At 43.5% G+C, this 17,782-nt stretch overlaps 1 protein-coding gene across 1 annotated transcript in view; it reads right to left on the reverse strand.

Annotated features, from left to right (window-relative positions):
- Positions 1 to 15,827, reverse strand: part of Mbd2 (methyl-CpG binding domain protein 2) — a 57,618-nt gene extending 41,791 nt beyond the window's left edge. The window contains exons 1-2 of the mRNA XM_041639221.1: positions 15,147 to 15,827; positions 4,719 to 4,878 (exon numbers count right to left, since the gene is read on the reverse strand). Coding sequence (XP_041495155.1) covers positions 4,719 to 4,878; positions 15,147 to 15,691 — 705 coding nt within the window. The 5' untranslated portion in view covers positions 15,692 to 15,827. The remainder of the gene's footprint in view (positions 1 to 4,718; positions 4,879 to 15,146) is intronic.
- Between the last annotated feature and the right edge of the window lie 1,955 nt (positions 15,828 to 17,782).

Consider the following 17,782-nt stretch of genomic DNA (forward strand, 5'->3'; position numbering starts at 1 on the left):
AATACTACACTTTCCTGACTTTGTTCTTACCTTTGGGAAAGTTCTTGTCACTTTTCCACAGAATTTTTATTCATCTCATTTGCATTCTGCAATATGAAAAAATACCTTTCCTATTTGTCTAAACACTGGGCACAATAAATGACAGATGACAAACTAGGGTAGGAATCTTCACATGATGAATTTATGAGAGCCCAAGAAACACAGCTACTGTAACTCCATCAGCTTCATCCCAACCCACAGGTTCTCCCCTGTCACCAACCATCACATGGATAACTTCACACATGCATACACATTAACAAAATACCCTGGGGTAAGGCAACTTAAAAAGGGTTAATTTAGCTCACAGTCTTATTTACTGGAGAACCTGAAGCATGGTGCCAGCACCCTGGTGTGGGCCTCTGGCCATCACAACAGGTCAAAGTAGCGGTCCACAAGCTTAAGGAGCTTGTACAAACAGAAGAGAGCGGACAGGGAAGGGCTAGGCTTGGGAACAACCCACTGCAATATGAATGCCTACAAAATCTACAATGTTCCAGAACCCTGGCATTAATCCATTATAAAAGTGGAACCCTATTACTTAAACTTTCCACCCTCAGAATCACAGTACCAAAGGCCAAGTCTCCTGACAAGAACCTCTAGGAGACAAACTATGATCAGAATACAGCAGTGACCAAAGCCACGATTTTAGAGTGTTGATTCTCTCTCCCTGTGACCAGCAGGCACCTAAACCTACTGATTTCTTGATTCTCCTATTTCTATACCTCAGGTCGAGGCAATAATTTAGGTCCATTAATTTTTTGGACTAAAACGGCCCAATTTGCTTGCCTAAGTCCAACTTCAGGCCTTTCCAATCGATCCTCCAGACTGTACATAAGTCTAAACTGAAGTGCAACTACCCACTAACATAAGCTTTTTTAACCTCACAGATGTTGCCCTGAGCTACACTACTGAGCTATAAACTGTATGTCTGATAACTGTGAGAATAACTGAAGCACGTGTCTCCTCTGTGTGTCTGGGGATCTAGAGGACAGTCAGACAGTCCCAAGGCATATGAAGCAAGTGTCTCCTCTGTGTGTCTGGGGATCTGGAGTACAGTCACACAGTCCCAAGCCTATGCCTATAAAGCACAATAACTTACTAACTATCTTACTACCCAAGATAATTTATGAGGAATTCAAGACGGTGGATCTGACACAGAATTGACCGCTCCAAAAATAAATAAATAAATAAATAAATAAATAAATAGGAAGCTTCTATTTCTATTTTTCAAAGTACCAAGTCTGAGAAAGCAGAAGAAGGCAGTGAAAGAACTGTGTCTTTCCAAGGTAGTGCCATGCTGTTAAGTTAAACTCGGAAATGGACTTGTCCCAAACAGTAATTATTGTAAGGAATATGCAAAATTTATCATAGGTCATATTAACACCGGGTTATTTGCACTTCATTTCTAAAACATTTATATTACAGCATTAAACAACGAAACATAAAGAATTTAGTCTAATGTAGAACTGAACAGAAGCAAGCTCCCTAAGTTCCCTAAATATGCTTTGCATTCACAACCTAATGTAGCGCATCCCAGGATAAATCCAACTAAATTTTAGAAATGATCTTGTCTTAAATTTTTAATATTTATTTTCTCTATCTTCCCTCTCCTTGCCGCGCATGTGCACACACACACACACACACACACACACCCTCTTCTCCCACCTCTATGTGGGTCCTGGCAATGGAACTCAGATCGTCAGACTTGGTAGCAGGATTTTTACCTGCTCAGCCATCTCACTCACCCAAAATTACCACCTTGTCACCATTGTCTCCTTAAAATGTTCAAAGCCAACTCTGAAACTTTGAGGTATCTTTGAAAGTGTGTGTGTGTGTGTGTGTGTGTGTGCGCGCGCGCGCACACTCACACGCACACAAAATATTTTACATGTAAAGCTAAGACTTCGTCTTTTCATTCTAAACTGTGTTGTCCAACAGGGTAAGCACGAAGCACACGTAGCCACACATTAGCCACATGTGTGGCTATAGCTAACAATTACACCACAGCACACTCCACTGTGAAAACACTGCCATCATTTCACCACACGCCAGTTGGTCACTTTCACACTACTGTGAGCTACCTGCCCCCATTAGCTCCAGAGACATCTTCAGTAATCTACTTGGTATTTCAATTATTTTATCACCTTGAGAGATGGGGATACCTACAGATAATTATAGCAGTGCCAAGAAAAATCAATAAAGAACAAGAAACCAAGAATGCAATCAATTTGGGGGGGGAGGGGGTATTGGTTAAGAAAAAAATTTGAGAAAAGCAGAGACAAGTACAAGAGCTGCAGTGCGTGTGAACCCAGAGTCAATGCCCATTCCATCCTACTTGCCCGCTGGAACGTAATTAAACCCACTCTGCAAAGGTCCTCCAAGCAGTCTTTCCAATCACACTTGAAAATACCCATTAGCAACAAGCTCTTTAATATAGAAGACATACGTCAAGGTCACAGTTTATGGTTGGTCAATCCTGTTTAAAACCTTACTTCACTGACTATATCCCCAGTTTTAATTTTTTTTTAAACTTAAAAAAAAATGAGTAATATACTTTAGCCAAGCTAAATCTCATATAGAGACTCCTGTTAGCTACATTTCCCAGTAGCTTTCTTTATACAGTACTATCACTAAAAACAACAGCATTCAGCTAACTACACCACAAATATGTTTTCTGACTATAATAATAGTGCTACTCCCAAAGGGAGTCTGCTTTTCAAATTCTAACAACTCCCACTGTAGTTACCTAAAACTCAGATCAAGGCAAGACCAGGCACCACAAACTTCACACAGAATGTCAGAAAACAATAAAAATGAAAGGCACCTCAAACTTGTGTTACATGAATTTATTAAATAACATTTATTACCACTATAAACTTCTAGAATCAGGTGGCTAGTGAATCAAGCATCAAGTGTTTATTTAACAGGCTATTATGTGCAAGGTTTGGGGCTACTGTACAAACAAAACCAACCAGAGTCCCTGCTCCCAAAGAGCTTACAGTCTAGCTGAAGCACAGGCACAAATGCAAGGGCCAAGCACAGCAGTCACCAGGGAGGAAGGGACAGGATTCCCAGAGATGCAGGCAATGGAGCAGAGCCTCAGCTGAGGAGTTCGCCAGATGGAGGGGGAGGGGAAGCACATTCCAAGCAGAGGGAGCTGCACAGAAGCAAGCAGGTCCTGAAAGCACATGCCATGCTGTGGTGATGAGCGTCCAGAGCAACTAGAGCAGAGAGATGCACACAAACTAGAGACGAATTAGAATTTGGTTTTTAATGAACCACAACTGTCAGAGGGTAAAGCTTTAAACTGCATTAAATGAGGCTAAAATGTGACTCTGGGAACAAGAGGAAAATTTATAAGCATTCTCGTCATTTCATAAACAGTTAGGTCCTTCTGTAGGTACACAAGCGTTACTGTGCTAGAGTTTAAAGGGGCAGTTTTAGAAAATCTAAACTGTCGTGTATACACACGTACACTAGTGTGTGTATATGCTTGAGAAAAGGAAAAGGGCTTGCGTCAGAAAGCTTCCTAAACTGAACACTATGCTAAGCAGGGTAGCGTGCTGCTCAGAAAGCTGGCTGCAGTTTAGGGAAGGAAAGGACAATTTAGGAGGGGGGGAAAAGGAAATAGCAGAGGTCAATATTTTGCTAAATGTTTTTATGTAAACCCCCACTTCATTTTCACAATAACGCTATGGGAGAAGTTTCGTTACCCTCTCCAAAAGGTCTCAGGCCTCAACCTCCGAAAGTTGTTTATCTGTATCAGATATTACACTATGATAGATTGTACCAGCTAACACAGAGCACAGCCAGCTCACCAAGCCCATGCCTGCCGGAGTGCAATGTCTGGTTCCTGTCTGAATGCTGCACTCCTGGGGGTCCGGCAGGGTTACGTCAGTCAAATCCTATGCATGAAATGACTTTGCTTTCACTCTATTGTACAAGACTGTCCTGAGAAAGTGGAGATGGTGACGCACAGACACACGCTCCTAAAATACATAGGATGAACACCTTTAACAACTGATAACAAAGTCATTAAAACCACTGGTTTAGGCATCAGTAGTGGTGATGTCCTCCTCAACTCCCGACTCAGCACTAAGGGTAGTCACTACTTAGAGGAACCATGTAATGAGTTGTCTGTGGGTCATACACGGCCAGTTGTTCTTGGAAGAATAGAACCTTTTTTTTAAGACACTAAAGCTTTAATCAAATTAAATTAATATATCCAAATATGACTTGTTTATACTGCTATATAATAATCAACCAAGCAGTTCCAGAGAATTAAGGGCTAGGGAAACAAATCTCTGAGGATGAAAACAGTAATGTCTGAGCCGACATCGTCAACATCAAAGTCATAGTCACACTGCCCTCCTGAGACTCTGAACTTCAAATTACTATGCAGTTACACATGATGCAGTAATGTTGCCTCTTTTTAGGAAACAGAAGAAATATGCTTTTAAAAAACCACAATGTATATAGTACAGGCTGGTAGTCTATCGACACACTGAAACGTTGTTTTCTACTGTGTACAATCACACTTTCTCTGTTCAAGCACTTCCAAATACAGAAAAATACATCCCACTTGTAAGTTTTAAAATACTCTGGAAATCTCGATGGCACAGGAAACACGTCTGGAGAGCTTGGGAAGTGCACGTCTATGCTAGAGTACAGTCACCAACCTTGTTCTGATTCAGAGGATCATTCCGTAGTCTCTGCTTGTTCTTCTGTAATTTACTAGGCATCATCTTGCCAGTTCTGAAGTCAAAACTGCTGAGGTCAACGGCATTTCCCAGATACCTTGCCAGCTGAGGTTTACTTCTGAACTTCTTACCACTCGGACTAGAAGAAAAAAAAAGTTTATTTGTACAAAAGGAAATATTAATAGCCTCTATATAGCCCTTTTAAAATGCATTCCTACATAACCTTTTTTAACAGTAATTTCTGTTCCTGATTGTTACAAATTACAATTACATGTGTTGGGTTTCATTTTGGAATTACTACAAGTCTTGAAGAAACTTCTTACTTTCTGCAGAAAGAGAAAGTGTATCATTCAATACAGCTCTCCCTGGTGCACACTGGAGCACACTGCACATGCTGCTACAGATTACACAGCTAACTGCCTGAGAGCTGAGCACAGTCCATGCAGCACACTCCCTACAAGAGTCTGCATTCCCACCAACTTCTTTCCAAACTGTCTTTTGAAAACACTGGTTTATGCACAATGTCAAGAGCTCAGAAACTGTTAAAGTCAGTAGCTACTTTAAAACATGAATTTGGACTCCACATAATCTGGCATAAACTTATAGTATCTATAACAGAAAAAAAGAAATTATGATGTGTAAATGCTTCTACTAAAACTACAACTAAAAAGAAAAACAAGAACATCTGTGAACCTATGTATACAATTCTGACATGACTTTGGTTTGACAAACTGTCTAAAATAAGCACATCAAGTGAGCAGGTTATATTTAGGGATATAAATGTATATATGCATGCAATAATAACTAATGAAAAAAGAGCCATGGATTTGAAGGAGAGCTGAGAGGAATATATGGAAGGATTTGGAAGGAGGAAAGGGGAGATATGTTGCAGTTATAATATAATCTCAAAAGTAAAACTTTAAAAAGCACAGAGATCTAAAGAGAAAAAAATTAAGTAAAATAAGCCTATAAAAATTATTTCTTTTTAGCCAGGTGTGATGGCACAGGTCTGGCCTGTAATCCCAGCACTTAAGATGGAGGCAAAACGTCAGCTTCACTACAAGGGTACTTCTAGTCTAGCCAGGGCTATGAGACCTTGCCTCAAAAAAACCAATAAATAAGTAATTTACTTCTTATAAACAAGAACCGCCAAAGATGGAAAACTGTAAAAGTGCCAGAACTGCAGAAAACAGACTCCCTAAAAAGGAGTTCTGTGTCATTAATCTGTAAGAAATTGCTTTTTAGGGACAATATCCCTAAAGTCTTATCTAAAAACTTTTATAAACCAAATAGCTAGAACAAACTGTGACTGTTTCTGCAGAAGAAACCCCTTAGAACTTCAGAAAGCATTTCAGAGGCTGGCATGCCACACCTAGAATTTAACCTTGCACTAACTAGTCAAAATAAGTAAAACACAATTCAACAAACAAAGAACTTTAAAACACTGGGGAACAAAACAATACAACATTACGCTGAACTGAACTAACTTCAGGCTCAGGTCTAATAAACAAAGCATGTCATCTGTCACATTGCATGATATTCTGTCAACACAGACTCCGGATGGCTGGAAGACCTATTAACCTTTGTTGTTCACAATCCCATGACTTAAGTATTCTTGGAACACAATTCAAAGTTTACAAAATTCAACTAACGATGAAGATTACAACCAACACCAACCAGACCATAAGAGTAAGTAAAGTAGCCAAAACCAAAATCCAGTCTGGGAAAGAAGATATGATCACACACAGACTATCTCAAATCCAAATGCATTTTACACTGGAAAACAGGCATAGCACCACAAGCAAAGCCATCAGGGTACTTTCAACACTGCCTCAAGCTCGATCATCACTATCAACCACATGCTTCCAATCTTTGCCAGTGGCTCACTGCCCATGTAGCATCTACTCCTCCAAGCTGGATGAACACTAACAACCCTCATCTCCCATATTCCTCCGCCACCCATCCAGCACCAAATTCAAATTCTCAGATTCCCCAGCAGTGACAAAATGCCTTCCCCTCCTTAGTACATCATCAAAAGAACTCAATCAAATTTACTATTTGCAGACTTTATCCTGTCGACATTGGTATCCTAATGTCACTGAAGTATGCCATGTACCTTTGATTCCAAAGGTATAATCTATCTATCTTTCCAGATGGGATGAACCTGTCAATGAGATATTATGTCCCTCAAGCCCACCTAAATCGTCATGTGCATTGTTATTCTCCAGTCCAAACGAAAAACAATTGCAGTCCTCTGAAATTTTATTTCATTACAATTCCTGTATGTTTCCTTGATTCCAATATATTTCCAACAATCAAATAATATAAACCTCTTTTGATAAACTCTCAAAAGTCATTATACAAAGGCAACCATTGAACAAAGTAACTGAGAGCAAGAAGCCTATCAATTGAGTAACAAAGAATGTAGTTTTCTTTTGCAGGCATGCTGGGATGAATCATATACTTAAAATTAAAAATAAAAATCTCACCTTTAGTCAGTTTTACTACATAAATCTTACTAAATCACTCAAATTAATCTGAAAAAATTATAATTATTGTATTTATCAGCCATTTATATGATTATGGTTTTAATTAAGCTTGAATACCCATGAAGCCCTTGTTATCAAATAGTCATGTGACTGAAAAAGAACATCCTGATAAACTATCTTTAACACGTAGTGAATAAGGGAATGAAGTGGGGAGAAAGAGAGAGAGAGAAGGAAGCTAAGCCAGTAATGCATGCTGTGATCTCAGCTACCTAGAGGCTGAAGCAAGAGAGAGTTCAAGCCCAGCCTGGTGGCTTTAAGAAGGAAAGAGGGATATAGCTCAGTAGCAGGATGCTCACCTAGCATCTACAAGGCCCTAGGTTCAGTATCTCCAATATATAAAAAAGAACAAGAAAATATCTTTCCACAAAATAAAATGACAATCCTTAATCGAATATCTGCCTAAAGATCCTTTTAATGCAATAAAAACTTGAGCTCCAGTGTGGATCTTCTTTCAGCTGACTTATTTTCAGAACTTGAAAATATTCAGGCAGTATAACTTTTACCAAAAAGATAAGCACCACACTGCTTAGCATGTGGCTGAGACAAACAAAGTCATTTTGGGAAGAACCAATGAATTTCAAAGTTGAATGTGCAAGAGGTGTTTCCTTGTGTGTTAAAAGTCACTCTAAAAATATGCCAGTACCTCAGTGTCAAGGCTTCCACAGAGCAAAACTCACTAAGGAGGTTACTCTGGACACTTCTCCTCAGACTCCAGAGATGTAAATACCCAAGGACAGGACTTACTACCAAGACTATTCTGGGTTGCAAACACAGTTCAGGGGTACAGAGCTGGCCCAGCAAGCACAAGGCCCAGCTTGAAACTCTCACATACTTATAATCCAAGAAGGGTGAAATGCAGAAATTTGCGAGATTAGCAATATCAAGTGGTGCCTCCCGAAATTTGCAAGATTAGCAATATCAAGTGGTGCCTCCCGAAATTTGCAAGATTAGCAATATCAAGTGGTGCCTCCCCAGTTCTGCTCCACTCCTGTCTGTAGACAGGACTCTGCGAGGCATGTGGCAGACTGTGCCATGCAGAAACTCCGGACAAGCCACTGTCTGATGGAGGAAGGTCATTGGCTAATAAAGGAACTGCGTTGGCCCATTTTATTGGTTAGAGGATAGGTGGGAGGAGTAAACAGAACAGGATGCTGGGAGGAAGAGGAAGTGAGCTCAGAGACTCTCGACAGCTCTCCGGAGCAGACGCCTCAGCAGAGACGCCATGCCCTGCTCCCTGGCAGACACATGCGATGAAGGTCCAACCCAGGATGGGCATAGGCTAGAATCTTCCTGGTAAGCGCACCTTGGGGTGCCATACACAGATGATTAGAAATGGGCTAAATTAATATGTGAGAATTAGCCTAGAAGAGAATGGGCCAAGCAGTGATTAAAAGAATACAGTGTCCGTGTAATTATTTCGGGGCATAAGCTAGCCGGGCAGGCGGCTGGGGTGTTGGGGACGCAGCCCCGCCGCTCATATTACTACAACTGTCCTTTCAGTAACAAGCTTCAAGAAAGTAAACCTGCCTGCCCCAGGGAATTTGAACACTAGGGACCTTGCTGTAGGAGACAGGGACACACAATAGGAGGACAAGGCCCAAGAGAACAGTTAAGTAGGAAATGTGTTCATGAGATTCACACCAGCTGCACAGCAGCACTGAGCCTGAGTGCCCGGCTGAGCAGAGACAGGAACTACATTCCCATCACCTCTAAGATGACTGCTCCCCGTCCGCATCACAGAAATACTAGGACTTGCAAAGTGACTAAGCTTTTATTCTAAGATGTCAATTACTTATTCTAGAAATATCAATTCATAACTTGAGTTTACAGTATTTTTTAACACTAGTAGATTGGTGAATAGATTAGTCATTTTCAGTTTGCTCTGACCAAAGTAATGAATACTATCTCAGTTTCAACCACAGAGAAAATTTCCCTGTTAACCTACCCCATTCCTGAACTAACTTGCAATCATGTACTTAATTTATGTTATTCACTATTTAATTAAAAATCAAACTATGAGTCAAATCTCAGTTCATATGAGGACATTTCATCACTTGAACCCAGCCTCCCTTAAATTCTGTCAAACTGCTTAAAGACTGTTAAACATAACTCCATGTTAGAGATTCTTAAATATAACTACCAGAAGAAATTTTATGTAAAAGAAAATCTAGAAACTGTACCTGAGATACCAGAATGCTTAGTGCCATCTATATTTCTGTCACATTGTGAACCCATCTGGAACCGTCATCTCCTGAGCAGACAGCTACATTCTCCTGTGCCACCCTGTCTCCACAGACCTGCAGTGTGCAACTGAACCCATCCTCTGAAGCCCCTCTGCTAACAGCAGGACACATGCTGATGACAAGTGAGCTACAGCGTTAGTAGCTGTTACAAAGACCACACAAGCCTATCTTCAAGGCCATTTCTGACAGAGGAGCTACGGGCATGGAGTCACTCCAGTGGAATGACACACAACAGTCTGTAAGGCACAGGGCCTCTCTGAAGGCAGAGGGCTAGTATACTAATGAAGAACACGCTCAGAACCACAGGACTACCCACCACAATCAAGAACTTTCTAAGGAATTAAGGAAAACCCTCACACACACGAAACTTCTATATACTTGAACACTGGAAAAGATTAACGGAAACCTCAAGCTTTTAAAAGAATACTTTCATGTTTCTAAATGTATGGGCATTTTGCCTGCATGTACTGCAGACGAGTACCACATGTCTGCAGTGCCCTTGTCGCTCCTGGAACTGTAGCTACATCAGCTGGGTGTCACCATGTGGGAGCGGGGAAGGAAACGCTGGCCTCTAGAGGAGCAGCCAGTGCTCTTAACCACTGAGCATCTCTCTAACCCTTAAACTTTCTAAGTTGTTTCTTTACCCCACCCCTTTAATTTGTTCAAACTTGAGTAAACATTCAAAACAAAAGATTTCTGTAACATTAAAAACAACTCCCCAAGAAACCAAATTTTATCTGAAGCTAAAATGTAAACCTCGAATTATCTTTTGTACTTAAGTATAAACCCTAATTGTCTGAAAATTGCCAAATAATTTTTTCAAAAATGCATACTCCCGCTTCCAAAAACAGTATGCAGTGACAGGAAGACTGACTCAGCTATTCCTCACAGCTCCTCCGCACCCCTGCACACGTACTCGTCCCTAAAATGAACACTCAGAAGCCCCTGCACAACATGCCCCAGTAGACTGCTATCGACTTTCATATTATTCTCCACGTCTGATCGGTTACTAATCACCTTTGAACCCATCCTGCACACGGCTACAGCCAACATGGTCTTAAGCACCTCAGGTCACCATGACAGACTATCTGCTAGCTTCTGCATTCTAAAGTATCCCAACATCCATCCTAAAGCAGGGCACTTGAACCATAGCTACTCTTTAAAAGCCTTCAACATAAACTTAGTTTTTAGAATATATAAGTACTTAATTTTATATTTTATGTAAGTTTAAAATAAATTTAAAATATAAAACTAATAGTGTTCCGTGGATTTTCCCCATTAGCCCTGCATCTGAGGCTCTGTAACCTGGCTCCTTCAACCTTTCAACCCTACCTTCCACTTCTCTTACCCCATGACCTTTGCTCCAACCATGTTGGTTAATTCATTTTGTCAAGATTGAGCTGAATGACCCATCTTTTACCTGGTCTATAATGCAACACTCCAAACTCCAAGATCTCCTCTGGAGATTCCTATTTTTATGAACCTAACATCCTCTGTCTGCCATGAAGACCCCACAGCCCTCACAGTAAATGTGTTTCCCTCCTCTGAACCCATGGAGAGAGCACCACTGTAGCAGGAATAATCGTGATGTGACTGCTGACTTTTCTTCTCGTTTTGCAACACTGAACTATGTGTGGTTATAAAATTTCCATGTTTCAGTCTTACGGCCACAAGCAACTCACTGAAGAAGTTCTTTATGGATGAAATTATATTGCATTAAATTTGCTTCAAATACTGAAGGTTGGGTCAGGGGTAATAACCTGGGATAGGGCCTTCCCAACCACAGTGAACTGTAGCCTCTGCAACTGTGAGTAAAAAGAAACTTCATGGTCTCTCCATACTGAATGTGTTGCCTATTTGGTTACCTGAGCAAGGACAGTATTAATCCTTGTGTCGAATATTCTGAGGTTCGTGTGACAAGCAGACCCACTGATAAGTGGACAAACAAGAGCATGGGGAAAACTGTGGCTTGTTCCCAGTGCACCACGGTTAGGCCCAGGAGGGGGAAAACTGTGGCTTGTTCCCAGTGCACCACTGTTGGGCCCAGGATGTGGAGAACCATGCCTAGATCTAATCTTACACCCAGCTGCCTCCTCTGGAGACTCATACTTCTATTCAGATCATTTGTGATTTTTATGGACCTCAGCAACACCTGAGTCCTGCTCTTTTTAGTTCAAGAAAGTGAAGCCAGCCAAGAATGATAGTGTGTGCCTGCAATTCTAGCATTTGGGAGTCACAGAGATAGGACTGCCACTACTGCAAAGCCAACCTGGGATTATACACCTAGTACCAGGACCAACAAGTGCTGCACAGAGGGAAAGGAGAGGGCGAGAGAGAACAAGGTCCTAAGAAACCCTATGAAGAGGAAAGTATTTCAGAAACACAAACCAGTATGTGTTGCACAAAAAGCCAAATCCTGGAAATGAAGGATCACAAGGCCAATAAGAAAATTACTGCTTTATGGGTTCAAATGTGGCAATGAATTTTTTTCAGAAACTGTACTAGTGGACCCAGTAGTTTAACAAACCACACCCTTTTTGAAAACATGCTTTGGATGATAATATATGAACCGCCACAGCACTATCTCAGTAATCCTGACAGAAGGCGTAATTACATTGCTTAACTGGCAACCAGAGGTGCTTCTATTGCACAGTTTCAAGACGCAGCCAAAACATATTCCACCAAAACCTGAGGCTTTCCCTGTGCCTTAATAAGTGTGGGGCACACCCTCAGTAAATAGGCATGGCTTAGCTCAAATTAATCTCCCCAGGAGCAGGCTAATTCGGGGGTCAGTAATGTTAGAGTCTGTGTGAACAGCTGGGTGACGGTGTTCACATTACCAGCAGGAGGGTTCCTGCTCAACCTACCATTAGCAGACATTCTGAGCTCCTGGTTTAAGGCAGGTACCACGTGGACACCAATGTGTAAAACTAAGGCCTAAAAGTAGTGTGAACTGAGTTTCACTGGTCCATCACACAACTAAAGAAACTAATGCGGTACAAGCTTCACGCTGTACTTCATGCATCCATAGTACAGCCTCTGAAGAGTGTCACAGCAGGCAACGTGTGTGTGTGTGTGTGTGTGTGTGTGTGTGTTTAATACTTGGTGTATATGTGGTGGCCAGGGTGTAGTGGTGGCAAGGAGGCGGCGGCTAGAGGACACCCTCTAAGATCAGTCTCCTTCCACCGGGTGGGTTCCAGGGGTCAAACTCAGTCATCAGGCTTTACAGCAAGAACCTGTACCTGCCAAACCATCTCACCAGCTTCTAATGTTGTGCTTCTAGAAACAAGAGTCTCATTAGATTAACCAGGCTGGATCAAATCTCCTGGGCTCAAGTGATCCTGTCCCCTCAACTTCCTGAGTAGCTGACACTACAGGCATGCGCAAGCACACCCAGTTTGACTTTTGAATTTCTTTTCCAGCTATGTATCCAAAAAAAAAAAGAAAAACACAAGCTTTTCTATAATGCAAAGTTCATTTGAATAAATACATCATTCCAAAACCAAACAAACCATATCGCAAGACAAGTTCCATAAGCGATGAAATACAAATTCTACAATGCTCAACTGAGAATGGATTCAATCTCAGATACAAAAGACTCCTGTCAAAAATAACTGTCTCTGAGACAGCAGCAGCAGTTCACAAAGCCTGTGCAGCCTGCCTACTAGAAAAGGTAACAGTAAAACAAACCCTAAGCAAACAAGAACTGGAAGCAGCATTAAATGAAACAAATGTATCTAACAGCAGCAGCCTTTTAATTTCTTGTTTTGTTTTTCAAGACAGGGTTTCTCTGTGTAAGCTTGGCTGTTAAGCAGGGAACTTGCTCTGTAGACCAGGTTAGCAACTCTGCCTGCCTCACCTCCTGAGTTCTGAAATTAAAGGCGTGGGCCACTACATCCAGCTAGCAGCTACCGTTTTATTTTTAGCAACATCATAGCACTTTACTGAGCAGTGATGGACAAACTGAAAGCCACACAATCACCTTCATACTTGAAGCTTTCTGAACGCCAGGCCTGCTGGTACAGAACTGTGATCCCAGCGACCCTGGGGGCTGTGCAAGAGCATCACCAGCTCCAGGCAAATTCAAGTCCAGCTGGGAAACTCAGTGAGGCGCTTGCCACAAAATTTTCAGAGGGGGCAGGGGAACAGGATGTAACTCAGTTTATATTATTCACCCAGTGAGTGCAAGGAATAGATTCAATCCCCAGCACTAAAAATAAGTTGTCTTAAACAAAGTGAATGAGTTGGAACGCAACACTTTTTTTTTAACTTCAAGTGCTGAAAAGAGTAAGCAAATCATTCCTGCATCTGAGCATCCGGCAAGAATGTGTTCAGGGTCTGGCGATGCTCTGAAGTGGCAGAACACTTGTCTGTAGATGGACCAGGCCCTGGGTTTGACCAACACCACCAAGGAGAAAGGGAAAACAATATGCTCATATCTATGCGTACATCAGCAGTAACTACACTCATGTATTTTGATGCATGCTTGTACACAACTTTTTAACCCCTTAAATGCTGTTCACATATATGAATTGGAACTACTATACCCAAGCATATTTCCCCCGCGCCAGTTGAATGACCAGGAGGAAAATTTTCACGTTATTCCAGCTTCTGAACGACTAAGAACTAGTTCCCAAACACTCAAATATTACACTGCCTGAAAACCGTTCCACCCAGGGTCCTCCAAGCTACTGAATATAACATGTTTGTACTCAAATGATAAATGGGAAGGTGTGGAGGAACATTTAGTTTGTTCATAATCCCACTGGTATCAGTGGCCACTAACCCTTTCCTGAGCTTGCCACCCATCACAAATGAAGGGCGTCAGCAGTGTAACCATAGTACTGCAAGATGACATTCAAGTGAAAAACCCTGAAGCACTTCGGCTCTATTTCTCAGCTGTACTCCTGGTTCGCACTTGGGGGAAGCTCATTACTGCAGCACCGCAGCACCTCCGGCCTTCCCTCACAATGCCAACAGCACCCTCTCCCCAGGTGAGATCCAGAAAAGTCTCCAGACACTGCCCCATGTTCACTGGGGGAACAAATGTTGGTCTGGGAGTCTGACAACTTCCGTTGTCAAAGGACTAGGACAGACTGCCACGCCAAAGCATTCCACACGGCACAAATGCCGACTTCTACGTGAGACCTCCCTGGATCCTACAAAGTTAACTGAAACTTTCTTCCTGTAGATGGCTAATTCTTCCACACGGGCACGATTAAACGCACTTCTGATGATGAATCTGGGACATGCTGGGACAGGCGCCAACAGTGACTGGGTTTTGGAGTTTCGATGAATTACACCTTCTTTTAACCCTTTCGTGGCCTAGCTAACCATCCTTCCCATTAACCCTTCGTTCGCAAACCATTTTTCCCGGAAGTCTTCTGCAGAACGTGCCTTCCTCACCTTTCAGACACTTGTGCCCCTCACTCCACTGAGGTCTAACCTCTGCCAAGGGCCTCAGCACCCCCTCCCCATACCAGCTCACCCGGTCCTTGTCATATACCTTCAGGACTCTGCTCTAATCCTGCAACCCCTGCCCAGGCCAGCTCGTGACCCCTGACCCCTACCTGACCCTGCACCCCCACCCCACCCCCGCACCCTCAGAGAGATACCTGAAGTAGTAGACATCGCTCTTGCCAGCACTGAGCCCTGATTTTCGGATCACTTCCTCCTTCTTCCATCCGGGGGGGAGGGCCGGGCAGTCCATCCTCTTCCCGCTTTCCGTGGCCCGGGGTCCCCTGGGCCCCGGCCCCGCGCTCCCCGACGGGAAAGGGACAGGTTCCCGCCGGGGGGCGACGCCGCCACCGCTGCCGACGCCGCAGCCGCCCGCGCCGCCGTCGCCGCCAAGGCCGCTGCCGCCACTCTGGGGACGGCCGCGGCCCCGGCCCCGGCCCCGGCCACGGCCCCGACCCCGGCCACGGCCACGGCCACGGCCACAGACGCCGCCGCCCCGGGCCGCCTGCTTCCACCGCCCCCGGCCACGGCCGCCGCCCCGAGCGCCTTCCCTGCGCACGCCGCTCACCGGGGACGGAGCGAGCGCGCTGCCCTGGCCCCCCTGCTCTATGGCGGAGTCGCCGCCAGCGCCGCTGCCGCCCGCCGCGCTCTCCCCCTCCTCCTGCTCCGGGCAGCAGCGGCCTCCCCCCGGGTGCGCGCGCATCCAGCCCCCTCCCCAGCCGGCTCTGCGCTTCTTCCGTAACCGAGCCCTTGGAATCCCGGAGACCCGCCCCGCCCGCAGCGCGGCGCGCGGGGGACGCGCGCAAGCATCATAGAGCGGGCGCGCACAGAGCGGCCCTCCCGCCCGGGGCGTGGCCCCGGCCGCGCCTCTTAGGTCCTCCAAGCTCTAGGCCCGGTCATGTTGTCGTCTCCGCCTCCTCGGAGCCACGCCTCCCGCGCCCACCGGCTCCGCCCCCGCCGCGCCCTTCCGGCCCAACCCCCACTGGACGCGCGCGCGGGGTGCTGGAGCTAGGTGGGGTGGAATCGCGCTGGCCAGTGTCCTGGGTGACCTGGGTACTTTGTTTCAAGTAGGGTTAAACTGTAGCCGTCGTGTGCGCTTACCTGGGTTTGCTCCCTCAAGTAAGGCGTAAACAAACAAAACATCTCATTTTGTATTTTCAAACTCAGCTGTTCTGGGAATGCCATAGCCTCCTGTCCACCGTGGTTTCCCCAAGGACTCCAGATTGAACGAATGAAGCCGTTCCCCCCCCACGAAACGGTTGTCAGTGTCCTCCAGCGCTTGGGGTCAGGACCACTACTTCTCCTAGGACGTTTTCAGGGTATAGGAAAGGGAAAAATTTGGAATACTCTGTTCAGTGGTAAGGGTTTGGCTTCTAGATTCTCCGTAGAATGCCTAAAATCCCTGAGTTCATCTAGAATTGATCTCATGTCGGGGGTCTTTTCTTGATTTAAACCCTTTGTCTCACATAAAAGTATCAGTGGCCTCTCACTTGGTAAATAGATCTTTATGTGGAAAGCCCAATTTGACCCACAAAACTACACCTTCAGGAATCTGGGTGTAATTCATCTAAGTCAGCCAACTCATTATTCTGGAGTAATTTTAAAGGATAATGGAACTTTATTTAAAGAATGATTTAAGTTTTAGAAAGTTATGTTTTACTCATATTTGAGAGGTGGATCTTGCTGTGTTGTCCAGACTGGCCTTAAATTCTTGGAATCAAATGATCCTCCAGCCTCAGCCTCCCACGTAGTTAGAACTGCAGTGGCATATGCCACTCCAAGCCAGGCTTAAAAAATTTTAGATTTTTATAACTGTCTACTCTTTCCAGAGATGTGCTATTGAAATCCAGGATGATACGCTATGAAATACTTGGAAGACTGAAATATACCATGTCAGACTGGATAAAGTTGGGTTTCTGAACATAGAGAACCTAAAATTTAAGACCAATTTTAACATATAGAAACGAGTGTTTAATGTAATGTAATAGAAAATTAAAACTGGTTTGTCTAGCATGCAAACAGTAACTCATACACACAAACCTCACGTTGAGCCCAATCATGAACTTCTAATGTAGTTGATTAAAGAAAATCTAAATAATAACTCCTTGTAGGTAAACTATCTAGAAAAATGGCCAGCAAAGAGTTGGGTTGTCACAGAGAGGTCAGTCCTGGAACTTTGTGCTTTTGAAGTCATTCGTCAGGGTAGAAACTGAAGGAGATAGCCAAGCTAGGAATATAGCTCAGCGCTGTGTTAAATACGTGTACATCAGGCCCTGGGTTTACCCCCAGCACTACAAAGAAATGAGCAAAATCTCTTTGGAAGCAGTAGTGAGACCATAAATGGGAAAATATATATTTCTGGAAACTTTTACATTTCCATTTTGTGCCTATATCATGCCTATAAATGCATTTTAATGGAGTAAGTCACATGAATTTAAGGTCTTTATTTTAACTTCTACTATTATCAATTTACTCAATTCCTGCAAATACCATTTAATGTTCCTCTAGTAAGAAAAATGCATTTAGGAATTTCAGAAGCTTTATTGTCACATGTGACTTTTCCTACTATAATCCCATCAAGTCTTTTTAAAGGTCCCCTTCAGACTTGCGGGGGAGGGGTCTTGAGCTAGTTGGAAGAACTATAAAGGTACATAAGATCTAGGAATGTTTCAGAATTGGATTAATGCAGGGTTAGGAGCTATGAAACCTTTTACAATCCAGTTGGTATGAACCAGGGGCCCGAAATGTTGGCCTTTCACTTACGTAGTGACCAAAGGCAAGAGTTTTGTGAAAC

This window comes from Microtus oregoni, unplaced genomic scaffold, assembly GCF_018167655.1.
Source record: "Microtus oregoni isolate MIOR12 unplaced genomic scaffold, Mior012 000057F_ref0000458, whole genome shotgun sequence".
NCBI classification, from domain to species: domain Eukaryota; kingdom Metazoa; phylum Chordata; class Mammalia; order Rodentia; family Cricetidae; genus Microtus; species Microtus oregoni.